At 39.3% G+C, this 16111-nt stretch overlaps 1 protein-coding gene across 1 annotated transcript; it reads right to left on the bottom strand.

Moving 5' to 3' along the window:
- Nucleotides 1-4074: 4074 nt before the first annotated feature.
- On the bottom strand, nucleotides 4075-5220 carry LOC137278768 (uncharacterized). The gene has a single exon (XM_067811278.1). The coding sequence runs from the start codon at nucleotides 5218-5220 to the stop codon at nucleotides 4075-4077; it is 1146 nt and encodes a 381-aa protein (XP_067667379.1).
- Nucleotides 5221-16111: the final 10891 nt, after the last annotated feature.

Raw genomic sequence — 16111 nt, 5'->3', positions numbered from 1 at the left:
GACATCTACTGTGACCTTACATATTTACTGTAAGAGTCGACTACTATGACCTTATATATTTACTGTAAGAGTCAGCTACTATGACCTTACATATTTAGTGTAAGAGTCGGCTACTATGACCTTATATATTTACTGTAAGAGTCGACTACTATGACCTTATATATTTACTGTAAGAGACATCTACTATGACCTTACATATTTACTGTAAGAGTCGACTACTATGACCTTATATATTTACTGTAAGAGTCGACTACTATGACCTTACATATTTACTGTAAGAGACATCTACTGTGACCTTATTTATTAACTGTAAGAGACATCTACTGTGACCTTATATATTAACTGTAAGAGTCAGCTACTATGACCTTATATATTTACTGTAAGAGACATCTACTATGACCTTACATATTTACTGTAAGAGTCGACTACTATGACCTTATATATTTACTGTAAGAGACATCTACTATGACCTTACATATTTACTGTAAGAGTCGTCTACTATGACCTTATATATTTACTGTAAGAGTCGACTACTATGACCTTACATATTTACTGTAAGAGACATCTACTGTGACCTTATATATTAACTGTAAGAGTCAGCTACTATGACCTTATATATTAACTGTAAGAGTCGACTACTATGACCTTATATATTAACTGTAAGAGACATCTACTATGACCTTATATATTTACTGTAAGAGTCGACTACTATGACCTTATATATTTACTGTAAGAGACATCTACTATGACCTTACATATTTACTGTAAGAGACATCTACTATGACCTTATATATTTACTGTAAGAGTCGACTACTATGACCTTACATATTAACTGTAAGAGACATCTACTATGACCTTATATATTTACTGTAAGAGTCGACTACTATGACCTTATATATTTACTGTAAGAGACATCTACTGTGACCTTACATATTTACTGTAAGAGTCGTCTAATATGACCTTATATATTTACTGTAAGAGTCGACTACTATGACCTTACATATTTACTGTAAGAGACATCTACTGTGACCTTACATATTAACTGTATGAGACATCTACTATGACCTTACATATTTACTGTAAGAGACATCTACTATGACCTTATATATTTACTGTAAGTGTCGACTGCTATGACTTGATATATTTACTGTAAGAGTCAGCTACTATGACCTTACATATTTACTGTAAGAGTCGACTACTATGACCTTATATATTTACTGTAAGAGACATCTACTGTGACCTTACATATTTACTGTAAGAGTCGTCTACTATGACCTTATATATTTACTGTAAGAGTCGACTACTATGACCTTACATATTTACTGTAAGAGACATCTACTGTGACCTTACATATTAACTGTAAGAGACATCTACTATGACCTTATATATTTACTGTAGGAGTCGACTACTATGACCTTATGTATTTACTGTAAGAGTCGACTACTATGACCTTATATATTTACTGTAAGAGACATCTACTGTGACCTTACATATTTACTGTAAGAGTCGACTACTATGACCTTATATATTTACTGTGAGAGACATCTACTATGACCTTATATATTTACTGTAAGAGTCGACTACTATGACCTTACATGTTAACTGTAAGAGACATCTACTATGACCTTATATATTTACTGTAAGAGTCGACTACTATGACCTTATATATTTACTGTAAGAGACATCTACTATGACCTTATATATTTACTGTAAGAGACATCTACTGTGACCTTACATATTTACTGTAAGAGACATCTACTGTGACCTTATATATTAACTGTAAGAGACATCTACTATGACCTTACATATTTAGTGTAAGAGTCGGCTACTATGACCTTATATATTTACTGTAAGAGTCGACTACTATGACCTTATATATTTACTGTAAGAGACATCTACTGTGACCTTACATATTTGCTGTAAGAGTCGTCTACTATGACCTTATATATTTACTGTAAGAGTCGACTACTATGACCTTACATATTTACTGTAAGAGACATCTACTGTGACCTTATATATTTACTGTAAGAGTCGACTACTATGACCTTATATATTTACTGTAAGAGTCGACTACTATGACCTTACATATTTACTGTAAGAGACATCTACTATGACCTTACATATTTACTGTAAGAGACATCTACTGTGACCTTATATATTAACTGTAAGAGTCGACTACTATGACCTTATATATTTACTGTAAGAGACATCTACTATGACCTTATATATTAACTGTAAGAGACATCTACTATGACCTTATATATTTACTGTGAGAGACATCTACTATGACCTTATATATTTACTGTAAGAGTCGACTACTATGACCTTATATATTTACTGTAAGAGACATCTACTATGACCTTATATATTTACTGTAAGAGACATCTACTTTGACCTTACATATTTACTGTAAGAGACATCTACTGTGACCTTACATATTTACTGTAAGAGTCGTCTACTATGACCTTATATATTTACTGTAAGAGTCGACTACTATGACCTTACATATTTACTGTAAGAGACATCTACTGTGACCTTACATATTAACTGTAAGAGACATCTACTATGACCTTATATATTTACTGTAAGAGTCGACTACTATGACCTTATATATTTACTGTAAGAGTCGACTACTATGACCTTATATATTTACTGTAAGAGTCGACTACTATGACCTTACATATTTACTGTAAGAGACATCTACTATGACCTTATATATTTACTGTAAGAGACATCTACTATGACCTTACATATTTACTGTAAGAGACATCTACTATGACCTTATATATTTACTGTAAGAGACATCTACTGTGACCTTACATATTTACTGTAAGAGACATCTACTGTGACCTTATATATTAACTGTAAGAGACATCTACTATGACCTTACATATTTAGTGTAAGAGTCGGCTACTATGACCTTTTATATTTACTGTAAGAGTCAGCTACTATGACCTTATATATTTACTGTAAGAGTCGACTACTATGACCTTATATATTTACTGTAAGAGACATCTACTATGACCTTACATATTTACTGTAAGAGTCGACTACTATGACCTTACATATTTACTGTAAGAGACATCTACTATGACCTTACATATTAACTGTAAGAGTCGACTACTATGACCTTATATATTAACTGTAAGAGTCGACTGCTATGACCTTATATATTTACTGTAAGAGTCGACTACTATGACCTTATATATTAACTGTAAGAGTCGACTACTATGACCTTATATATTAACTGTAAGAGTCGACTGCTATGACCTTATATATTAACTGTAAGAGTCGACTACTATGACCTTATATATTAACTGTAAGAGTCGACTGCTATGACCTTATATATTAACTGTAAGAGTCGACTGCTATGACCTTATATATTTACTGTAAGAGTCGACTACTATGACCTTATATATTAACTGTAAGAGTCGACTACTATGACCTTATATATTAACTGTAAGAGTCGACTGCTATGACCTTATATATTTACTGTAAGAGTCGACTACTATGACCTTATATATTAACTGTAAGAGTCGACTGCTGTGACCTTACATATTTACTGTAAGAGACATCTACTATGACCTTACATTTGTATCCATGTTACCCTATTTTCTGTTTTAAGAGGCGACAATTATTCCACCATGTTTGCTGTAAGAGTCGATTGTTGAGTTGAAACGGATATAGTGAGTGACCTGATCGAGTGAACCTTGTCGGACTAAGTCGTAGCACAATCGAAATAGAAAACACCTGGTCTGGCATGTAGAGTTGTAAATGTCTCGGTACATGTACAGGATAAACCGTAAATTCTCAGATTTTAGCAGAGACAGAAAAAAGCATCGGCTGAAGAAAGTCCTTCTCCTTAAACTCAGTATGTGAATATCACTCAATAAAGCTCAACACATTAAGCAAAGAACCTGAAGGAATGAAGTTTTATTTGTACATTTCAACAAAATATCATACAATAAATACAGCACCTCACATACAATATATACACTCACACTGCAACTCATATGCAATGTTATGCAATATCCATATACAACCTACAATCCCCCTCTTATAGTCAAGTTGACTTCATGCTTTCCTAAACACAACGTTCCTACTTTTCCATTCAGTATACTTGGACATATCTAAGGATTTTGCCTTTTTCCCGAGATCGTATGGTTTGAAATTAAACCTCTTCATCATTTCAATGATATAAAGTGTCCCTTGGTTTCGGACGAGTTTATCCCATTCTATCAGCACCATACGCACATCGACTTTTTGAAAGAAAATCTCAGCGCCTTTCATCACCTCAACTTCGTGATCCTCACAATCCAGTTTCACAACAGCAGACTTGAAGTCAAACAACTCCAGAAGATCGTTCATCTGGATGGAAGTTACGGTTTCAGTACTTGAAGTTGTATTAGTTACCTTTGCTACGCGAGTCATTGCTACATCACCAGGTTCGAGTTTAAATGTGAGAGTTTCTCGAAGCTCCGACATTGCGTTGTGTATGATGAACATCTGTCCAGCAAACCCTCCCTTTACCACTCCTCGACACAAGCGTTTGGTGTTCATAGCATACGGTTCCACGGAGATGACCCTGTTGCCTAGTTTAGCAGCAGCGAGACTGAAGGTTCCAATGTTGCCGCCGACGTCCACGAAGACGTGGTCTTTATTTTGTCTGAGCACTTCAAACGCAGTGTACATGACGTCCGGTTCCCAGTTACCTACAGTCTTCAAATATTTAGACACTGAGCGATCCTCCACGACTTTGTGGATGAAGATGGGCGTATTTCCAGCAGGTGTTTTGAGGGTGGCCTCATCATACACCTCGTCTTCTGTACACATACTGTCGTCTGATATCCAGTTTCCGTTCGTTCTTTTGTACGCAATTCCCTGATACTGAATCTTTTTCTTAAAGGGCTTAGCTTGAACTTTTGGTATTGGTATAGGTTTCGCTGGAGTTGGTTGTGGAGCTGGGGTTGGAACTCGATTTTGCTGCCGCATCTTCTTCTGCTGTGATTTAATATCCTCAGACAACACACCAACTGAATTCTGAATACTGTCCATTTTCGTATTCAGACTGCTAATGCATGGTTCCTGTGGCGTCCAATATTTCCTGTATGTTTTCGGGAGCTTCACATACAAAAGCATGATAACAGCTGTTGCTATAATTAGTGCCATTGCAGGTCTTGCATAGACCCGAAACTTCTCGTTTAGCATCTTGAAGTCCATATTCAGCAGCCACCAACGATGACCCAACAACTTATTTCACTGCAGACCTGCTGATGGTGGTCACTGGTACGGTGCATGTGCTTATATACCTGCAGATAACAATCTACTTATTATCTTAATCTGGATTACCGTTTGCTGTACAGTGAAGTCCCCGGGCGATGTCCTACTGATAATGAGATAATTATCTCAAAACGAGATGCTGATTACAGCGCTTTGCGGAGTTAAACTGCCTCTGCAGATAAGGATAATCAGCTGAAACTGAATATAGCCTTTGGATCAAATGATGGAACGTGTATGAATACGTTATCACTGTCTTTTTTCTTCTCCAGCATCTGTCCGGCTGTAGCTTCAAAGATGGAGAAATTATGCTGTTGGGTTTTTTCTTTGATATCGTTTGCGCACCTATTTGATTTCGATTGCATGATCGTAACGCCCTTAAGCAGCTGAAATGGCGAACTGGATATCGAAGCTATACAAATGTCTAGTTTAGTAACAACAGATCCGAGTCCGTTTGAAGGTGTCTAGTCTGATGCATAGATACAAAATATTTCAAGGTGTCTACTCTGATGCATAGAAAAATGTATATTCATTTATATATATAATCACAGAAAATTACTTGTATCAGTGGCACTGTTAAGCAGGTTTTCTTTAAAACGTCAAAATGTCTTCAAATACACAATGTCTAATGTATGTGTAGAGACAAGATTCAGAAAATCTAACGGACGTGTTTTAAAGTATTGATTAAGAATACTTGAGAACAAAGGCAAGGCTCCGATCACAAGTTTATATCAGTAAACGCTGTATGGTAACCAGAGAGCGTCCCCTTCTATGTTGAAATGTCTCCTTGGGGTCAGCTACCACAACCCCTGCAGCACCACCTTCACGACGCCCCAAGGCTAGAATGTACCTTTATGAGGTTTTCTTTTGGCTGCGATGGTTTAGGATAGAGGAAAAAAGTACTGGACAGTGTTCTACGCCAATACAATATAATTGCATTTGGTGCACAGATTCAACATTTAAGAAATACTCATTCTGTACCTAGGTTATTTCATTCTTGTATTATTTTTTCGACATTTTTTTCAGTCATTCAAGTTGCAAATTGCCCCTTCTCATGACCTAGGCATATATGTTGGTTTTCGTCTGTGGTGTAAATTCTTCTTTTGTGGAGTGAATCATATACTGTCTCAAAGTAACTGAAACCGCATTCTTTTCACTACTGCCTTTAAACATTGCTACATTTCTAAATCCCTAGATGAAGTCTGCATTTCCTTAAATGATATTACATCTTTACTGTAATGAAGACATTATAAACATAATATGCTACTTAAGCACCACTTCTTTGAATGAAAGTGATGCATTTCTTCCAAAGGAAATATCGAGAAGTGTACTTCACTTCAACCTTGTGTTCATCAACTTATGTCAGTGTGGCGGAACAATGCCGTTAATTTAATGATTAACTCACTCACCCTTCAGTCATTTTTTGGCACGGTGTTACGGGGGCTATACAAACACCATTGACTGACAAATGTCAAGAGTCGTACCACATTGTATGTTCTTTCACTGGAGGAAATAAAGAATATCTATCATGCAGCCACGTAGGCAGAAAGGTAAGTTCATCCTTGGTCCAAACTTACAAAGCAACCAAAGATCCCTACACCAACCTTAGACATACGGCTGAGTCATGTTGGTACACACGGGCCCTGGTACTACCTCAACTGGTAGCGGCAGCTGGACAGGTGTACATATAGCTGTGAATAACGTTCTTTCTACGAAATATTGTCAGTAGACTGTTATTTCGGATATCACGCCGTAAAACAGCCGAAGTAAGGTGATATACGTTTCTGATATAACCTTAGCTGTGTTAGCTGTGAGTGAGTGAGTTTAGGTTTACGACGTATTTGGCAATATAACAGCTCTATGGTGGTGGTTTAGATATTCGAGTCTGGTCCAGACAAACCAGTGATCAACTACATGAGCATCGATCTACGCAATTAGGATAGTATGACATGTATCAACGAAGCCAGCAAGCATGACCACCCGATCACGTTATTCGCCTCTTACGACAAGCATGGGTTAATGAAAATCAGTTAAGTGTGAAAATCAGTCATTGGTGAGTACCCACGTCACAACAGAATTCATAAACACGTATAAGAACAAAAAAATATTTATTTACAATATACAATCTATTTACCTTATGTATGTATAATATTTCACATATATAAAAAATTGTCTATTAGTGGTCTTGTTATGATTTCTTTGAGTACGTCCGTATCATATCCTGTATCCATTTGTCATAGAACGAAACACGTGAAAACACACTGGGATAGCCTGATGTCTGACAACCACTGACTCCCCATGACGTCACACCCACGAGGAAGTAGTAACCGCCACGAGAACAAACGAGAGGACCGCCGGAATCCCCCTGAAACAAGGTAATGAGGCATGACGTAGGTTTTACGTGTTTCCTTTCGGTGTGAAAGCCTCGAGCACGGATGTGGCGCAGACAAACCTTGAACATGTGAAAATAATCTGAGATAAATACTCTCAATCTTAGTTTTCTGCAGCTCCGAAGGGACGCAACTCTGCCAAACAAATTTTGGGACCACCCGTGCCGCAATCCCCCAGCCCAGCTCTTTTGTATATTCAGCTAGGCTCATCGATCATAATTCGAATAATTTGCAATTTTTTTTTAAATCGCTTCAGTAGGATGTGGGTTGTGGACAAAGCACAAAACGAATGTAGCCACAGGACCACATCGACTGCAGAATGTTTCTTCATTTGCTTTGTAAACACACACGATGGAAGGATCTGTTCACTTATAACGCACTATAGCTCTTAACTGCTTTAACATAAACCAACAGTAGTTGTGATACTGCAATGGCTTCGTGCACTGGGTACTTAAGGGTATTGAAACAGTCGTATCGCTATAATCAACCAGTATCAAATTGATAGTCTACCTTATTTACTTCTCAGTTCAGCAATATTATCCACGGTTATTCATTTATTCATACAAACAATGCAAGTCATATAGGAAAGGACATATAACGCCCTGGACGACCGAGGATGGTAAAGGCGATATCAGTAACTTACATTGCAGGCGCCACCATCACCATTGCCTACACACACGTGGGAGTTGAGGATGCGCTTCCAGCCCCACCTAGCCGCGCACTCGTTGTTTGTCCTCACGGTCACCTTGAGTTCTTGGAGAAGACTCTGGTCCTCGAAGTCTGTGACAGGGGAAAATGTACTCCATATTACCATCAATTTTGTGTATATTAATAATAGAAGTATCTTTTGACCTCACAGACAGGAGTATTCAAGCGATCGAACAGCGGCCTGCAAATAATTGGAGCTGAACCAAAGGTTGAAAACATGAGCAGTGGCAGTATCTGTGACGTCGGGGAATGACGACACGAAACTAGCCAGGCCACACACAACAGTCAGAAATGGGCTTCTCACATTTTACATATGTGGGAAATCGACCTTTGGCCTCCGGCGTGACGAGCGAACGTTTTAACCACTAGACTACCTCCAGCGCTCTTCTGCTCTGTAGTGAGTGAGTGAGTTTGGGTTTACGCCGCTTTTAGCAATATTCCAGCAATATCACGGCGGGGGACACCAGAAAATGGGCCTCACACATTGTACCCATGTGGGGAATCGAACCCGGGTCTTCGGCGTGACGAGCGAACGCTTTAACCACTAGACTACCCCAGAGCTCTTCTGCTCTGTACATTACGATGCGTTGTCACCGAGTTCCACTGTGACATCTGCATTCACACACCCTTATCTCTTCCTAGCGTGTTTACATTAATAATATGCGCATGGCTACATGAATAGATATCATGGCCGTCAAGCGCTTCATTTTTTATTATATCCACAAAAATCTCAATATCTTTGAAAAGAATTTTTTTGTAATCTTAAATGACTGATCATCACCCTGTCTCACCTTTTGTTTCTCCCCACCCCATAATCCAACAGTCATCCTCAGGCTCGAACTGTTCTTCCTTTGACGGCAAACATGCATGTCTGATACTGAAGCCTGTGACGTCAACCGCCTCCTTCAGTCGCATCAACGCGATGTCGTTGGGGTAGTTGCCACCGTTCACGAACTCGGGATTCTGGTAACAGTAATCATTAGCTCATTAGATAATAATAACTATAACAATGAAGACTATGATTATAGTAATAATTAATCTGTTCATAATAATAATATCGAGGACGAGGAGAACGACTATGGTGATGGATTAGGGTGAATTATGTTTTCATTGTTTAGACATGAAATCAATATCTTAAGACAAAAAGTTAAGTACCACCTGTATATTTTGCCAGTATAGTAACAGGTTGTCCGACTGAAAATCTTTCAGAAAAAAACAACTATCATAATCTGGCTTAGTACTTTTCATTTTAAAAACAAAACCATTGTTGAAATAATATATTTTACATTAAACAGTACGTGTACACGTTTGTAAAAAACTATCTGTTGTATGGTCAAATGATTGTCATTTCTGACAAGTGAAACCTACGTTTAGTGTTGTATAAGCAGGATAGGAATAGTTATTTAGCTAAAGCAGTACCACCATATCTTTAACAATATTTCCTTTAATTGTTAATACAAATGACTATGATATTCCTAAATCAGTTGCTAGACGACCATTCTCTAAACATGGACTAGTCTTCCCAATTATTTCAGACTAACAATTCCACAGCCTCACATCTTTGTTTTGAAATGGGCTGGCGCTGTACTTTCTATGCTAGGTATATAAAAATAATGTCGTGGAAATAACCCACTGTAACATCTGCACAGTGGGTCTGATGGTCTTTATCACTATCCGTCCGTCATAAAGAGTGGGGAGTATTGATTTTCTAAAATTGTGAATAACAAATACATTTCACTGAAACAGATGTAATTATTGTAAAAACAAATATCTTCATATTCCTAAATGTACTACGTTATGGAACTCGACTCTCTATGATATAAATAAGCCATTACAAGATAAGCGGATAACTAGGCGCCTAAACAGTACAGGGCCTTGGGGAGCAAGTTACATAACACACCATCATCGCGACTATCAATTCTCTCATCGCAGTAACCCCTTCTGTCCTTCCTACAAAGTACTAGTGTGAAATTGTGTGTCCATATAAACAGCCGTTGGCATGTCATAGATCATCATGTGATAAAAACTATATCAACTACGTATACAATCTCCGTATATTGTGGGGCGGTAGAGTAGCCGTATGGTTAAAACGTTCGCACTAAGTTACCGCAGCTTACAGGTTCGATTCCCCATGTAGGTGTACAATACGTCGAACCGATTTCTGGCGACTCTGGTTGTAAATTCCTGGAATATTGCTAAGACGCCTTAAAACCTAAATTAGGAACATATGTGCCTGTTACAGATTGAAATGGTGACTGTGCTGATACATTGTAACCACTCTTGCTGGAAACCTTGACCTACTTTGACAATGAGATCGATCTCCCTACGGGTCTCCCTGCCGGAGTTGACGCCCTGCTGGTGCTCTCCGAACACGGCCCTCCAGTCGCCCGCTTTCTCAAACTGGTTCCTGTAAATAAGACATAATTATTTGTCAGTGATAGTAACTAAACAAATGACAACACATATCGACATCATGGGTACTGCCGCACCAAAGAAAATGTAGAAATTGAACTTGACCCTAAATATTAGACAAAAGTCTTATTTCAAGTCTCAAGTCTCAAAGTCTCCTTTTCAATCAAACCTAAGTTTGTGGTGTACGCTTTATTTTTCAGTTTTCCTTGAGTGTTGTAGTTACTGCTAATCTGCCTTTTGTAATCTGTCACTGTAAACTGAAGGAAACAATTAAGGTAACATCACTTCATGGAAGTATTCCTTTGTAATAGTTTAAATCACCTTCGGAGTAAGTGAGTTGTTAGTATGTTCATGAGTAAGTGAGTTGTTAGTATGTTTATGAGTAAGTGAGTTGTTAGTATGTTTATGAGTAAGTGAGTTCTTAGTATGTTTATGAGTAAGTGAGTTCTTAGTATGTTTATGAGTATTGCGATTCTATCACATGAAGTCTTCCCAATCTGAGAAGCACTCACGCCGTAGACGATTGAAAGGAAACATCGACACCTCCACGTGATTAAAATGATCTAAACCGCGGCGAATGTGTGATGCGACTATGTAGTGAGATGATCTAGGCATCGCAATGAACAGAACATTGCAAAGTGAACACCAGCATTTGAACAATATCTATCCCTATGTACACCCGTGAACTAAGTTGGTGTATTAACTATTCTTTCTTGTCAATGACTGTGTCTTCAGCAATTCGACTTTTACATTTCATTTGTATACGGGTGAGTGAGTGAGTGATTTTAGTTTTAAGTCGCAGTCAGCAATATTCCAGCCATATGGCGGCGGTCTGTATATAATCGAGTCTGGACCAAACAACCCAGTGCTCAACAGCACGAGCATCGATCTGCACAACTGGGAACCGATGACATGTGTCTTCCAAGTCAGCGAGCCAGACCCCCCGATCCCATTAGTCGCCTCTTACGCCAAGCATGGCCGCCTTTTATGGCAAGCATGGGTTGCTGAAGGCCTATTCTACCCTGGACCTTCGTATATATTGATGAAGATCCGGGTTAGAATTGATCTTCGGCATCCCGTATTTGTTGTGATAGGGAACTAACCGTAACGGGTGGTCAGGCTCACTGACCTGCTTGACACATGTCAAGGTATCCCACATTGGGTAGATCGATGCTCATGATGATCACTGGATTGTCTGGTCCAGACTCAATCATTAAGACGGCCGCTTTACGGTGGAATATTGCTAAGTGCGACGTTGAACAATGAACAAACAGTTTTAATTGACTCGATTGTGCATGTACAAAAGAACATCTTTTCATTGTTTCTAGTTGTGATATATTACGATCGAACGCTTCATTGAACAAGGATCATTGAACATGCAGATCACACATGCCTTGGTGCTAGAAGCGATAGAGTGTGACATCCCGGCGCATATAGTTACTACCACTTTCGAAGGCAGGACTACCGATGCTTAACAGAAATTAGGTGCACAGTTAGAATCGTTAAGAACTGCGGGAAACATTTGAACATCAATTCCTGGCTCACTACTGCCATCAGTTTTTGTTGTGTTATGAGAGTGTCTACTAAAATGCCCGAATAAGGAATCCAGGAAGCCCGGTCGAGGCACGTTTAGAGTCAAGTCGGATAATCACATAGTGTCTCTCCGGCTTACCTTCCAACACACATTGATCACACTCAAGGTCGACAAGGAGAGACAACTCCAAAAGACTTCGTCACATCAAGAAATATATGTTCTGATGTCTTTAGATTTTTATCTATATTATGTTTTGACTCTCGTCCTGGAGGTTCCGTAGAGCTGGCTCCAATCCATTTGACCTATTGCCTCTCAATGAAATAGTGTAGTGTCGAATCCATCCGTGTCCATCGAATGTCCGAAACATCTCCCCAGTCTTCTTGAGTTTATTAATTTCAACGAAACCTCACCATCCATGGATTATACAAAAATGGTTTCCTATATATATATTCGATGGGACCCTCAGTCTGACCTTTGGAAGCGGATTAGCCCCACATGTTTTATCATATGCGTAGATTACATACTTACATCTTCGTAAAATACTTTCATATATATAGAAGCTGCTTTCATCTACGTAGATTATATATTCTCTCATACGTTTTCATGCACTTGAATATCTGGACGATAATGTATAGGGGCTCACGACAGAAAAAAAGAACAATTTGGCACAAGATTTTGGGTATAAGCCCCTTTGTTTATCCTCTTCCTCATAAAAGGAATAACATGCGCTCAGGTAACTTCTCTATGCTAATAAGGGCGATACCTGAAAAGAAGGTTTAAAAAGCCGGTATAAAAAGCCCCTAAAGAGTGTCCTCCCCTAAAGAGTGTCCTCCCCTAAAGCATCAAGATCGTGCCTTTCCCCTGACGTATTTGGACGTCACGTACAAGCGTATAAAGTCAGCTCATCCTGAATAAATCTGCATGTCGAAGTGACCCAGTTGCTCGTGTTTGCAGTGTCATTATAACTGTGAACAGTTCCCTACCCTCCCTGTCTGATGGCGCATTCCCTCGCCCCACACATCTGTTGTCTGACACACTCCATACAAGTCGACGTCGTGAGGTAACACTGTCGTGCATTGCCAAAAACGGGATTAGTCAAAGAGCTGGCCTCCCTCCCTCAACATTTGACGGTCGTCACCGACATTGAAGCCAACACAATCAGATAGACGCCCATCCCAGCTTTCCAGTACATGCAGTTTGCACATATTTGCTTCACGTTAAGTAAATACTGCTGACTATTTAAAATCAACTTGTATGTTAATGTAATACATTTTCACCGAGTAAAATCTGCTGACTAAGCGTATTGATCACACTAGTCATTAAGGACGGAATATTATAAACATACCGCCAGAGATTAACCAGTCTCGATTGCAAGTCAGCGCAAAAAGCAATGAAGTGAGAAAAATGACGGGATTACTGTCTATTAGCAATGAAACTGAGTGTTCGTGAAAGTTACCATTTCAGGATGGAAAAGGTGCTGACAACATGTATTGATACAGTGAGTATAAAATATGGAATTACCAAGAATAGGGCCGCGTTTCACAAAGCGACCTTAGCGCTACGACTGTCGTATCTCCTGCACTTTAACATAGAGTTACTTCAGTCGTAGCGCTAGGATCGCTTAGTGAAACAGAACCCATGTATCTGATCAGTAATTCTTTAGTTAGCTTAGCTGGAGCAAACTTGGATATAATTAACAAATCAAAATATTATGGTTGTTAAAGATAGCCATGAACGACCTAACGTAAGCACAATGCCTAGACATGACTCCCAATAAACCCTAAAGTCTGCAGAAGGGAAACAACTGGAATCAACACATTGGTATTCCAAAAGGCTAGGGGATATTCACACCAGATAGCGTTGATGCTTGTTGAACAAGAAACTACTTTCCTATGCCCTGTCAAATTCCATTTACCTGAGACCATATCACTTACTTTAAAGTAAGTTTTCAGTTACACTTTCAAAAACTACTTTTCCTTTATAAAAATGTGACGGGGAAATTTTGGATTCAGGTTGAAGAACCACGTGACTAAAAGGCCATGTCGGGCACATGAATATTCATGTCACGAATGAAACCGTTCGTACACAAAACGATGAACAGGAAACTTGATTAATAACATGCACGCGCTGTGTAAATCGACGTGTAAACAGTGTTGACTATGCTAGTTCTTCAGTTGTCCATATCAGCGGGTGCAACACATGCGTTTTTATTATGTGTCTAACTTGGATGGTGGCGGAGGCTGCTTAGCAGCTCTACGTTTCAAATAGGGTTAAGCAGTGTCACTAGCGTTTTTTTTTCAGTATAAGCCCTTAACTTTGCAAAAGGGTGCTTTGCATATTTCTTTTAAACTAGTCCTCTTACGTCAGTGCAATGACTGACAGAAATCGGATTTTTTTTGTTTTCGTGTTTTCATGTGCACGTGAAAACAGTACAACTCATTCGTACGCACGTACGCACGTACGCACGTACGCACGCACGCGCACACTCTATGTCTTTCATCGTGGAGTGGACGAATCGAACAGTTGGGTGTCCTTGGATCGCAATGGGCGTGTCCCGTAGGGTGTGGTGGCGGATATTGTCCAGGGACATTGCACCCAAACCTTCGGCATTTTGTGGGTTGACAAGATGTATTACCTGGCTGTTTGTTTGCTTACAGTGGATCACCTGCCAGAAATGTATAGGGACCCACAGTGCGGGTTGAAGAACGATGTAGATACTGACGTGGGGTGGACAGGTGACATTGTGTGCATTACCCTAGCCTCCTCCAAACCATTGTAAACAACGCGCTGATTGGGCATAGAAACCACTTGGCCCTTCCTGCTCAAATGTCAGAGACGTGTCAACCCAGACCAACTACCATGCAAAGAGGTATGGAATAGGAACTGGATTTGACCAAAACATTGCAAATGTTATCCAAACACCTACCGTAAGGATGCTAATTAAGATACCCTTACCAAACACATTACCAACGGATGCCAACTGTAGTTTGTTTCATTTGAAGCCATGGCCTACACAAAGATGTTCACGTTAGCGCGCCTGTTCTTCTGCTGCCGACTGTTTGATACTGACACCTCTTTTCAGGACAGCTAGCAAACCATCTCGGGGCATATTACATCATGAAAGATGCTCTCTCTCTCTCTCTCTCTCTCTCTCTCTCTCTCTCTCTCTCTTTCACACACACACAAACACACACACACACACAAACACACACACACACAAACAAACTCATGCACTCACTCAGTGGAACTTCAATGTTGTTGAATGACACTGCCTATGGGGTACATTCTATGTGCCTCTTTGGCTGGAAGTAGAATGTTTGGGTCTTTGTTTCAACATCGATTGTCTAATGAACTTAATTATATCTCAACATATGGTCAAAGGCGCCACAGTGCGTCCAGTAGAGTTGCGTCCCTTGGGTGTCCTAGAATAGTATGATTGCACGTACGAACCCAAAATTCCCATTAACTATGTTTCAGCTTGCATACCAGGGTTTCGTCATTTTGGTTACGACCTGAGACGCCGTGAGCAAAGAACTCAAATAATACATTCCATCCTCAAATACTACTACTTCAAGCCCCAAACCCAAATTACTAACACACCTACTCATTGTTCTCAGTGAAAAGGGATCCATTGCAGCGAGCTAACGTCTTGATATACTCTCTCCTGTGTCAGCTCTGTGTTTGTGTGTATGTGTGTTTGATGTGAAACGTCTGCGTATTCCATCTGAAGGAAGGCGTCCTGTGAAGAATGATTTAGACTGGACCAGAGCACCAGGTGATTGATGTTACG

This window comes from Haliotis asinina, chromosome 3, assembly GCF_037392515.1.
Source record: "Haliotis asinina isolate JCU_RB_2024 chromosome 3, JCU_Hal_asi_v2, whole genome shotgun sequence".
NCBI lineage: Eukaryota > Metazoa > Mollusca > Gastropoda > Lepetellida > Haliotidae > Haliotis > Haliotis asinina.
Note: the sequence above shows the minus strand (reverse complement) of the source record. Positions and strands in the feature narration are given on the sequence as shown.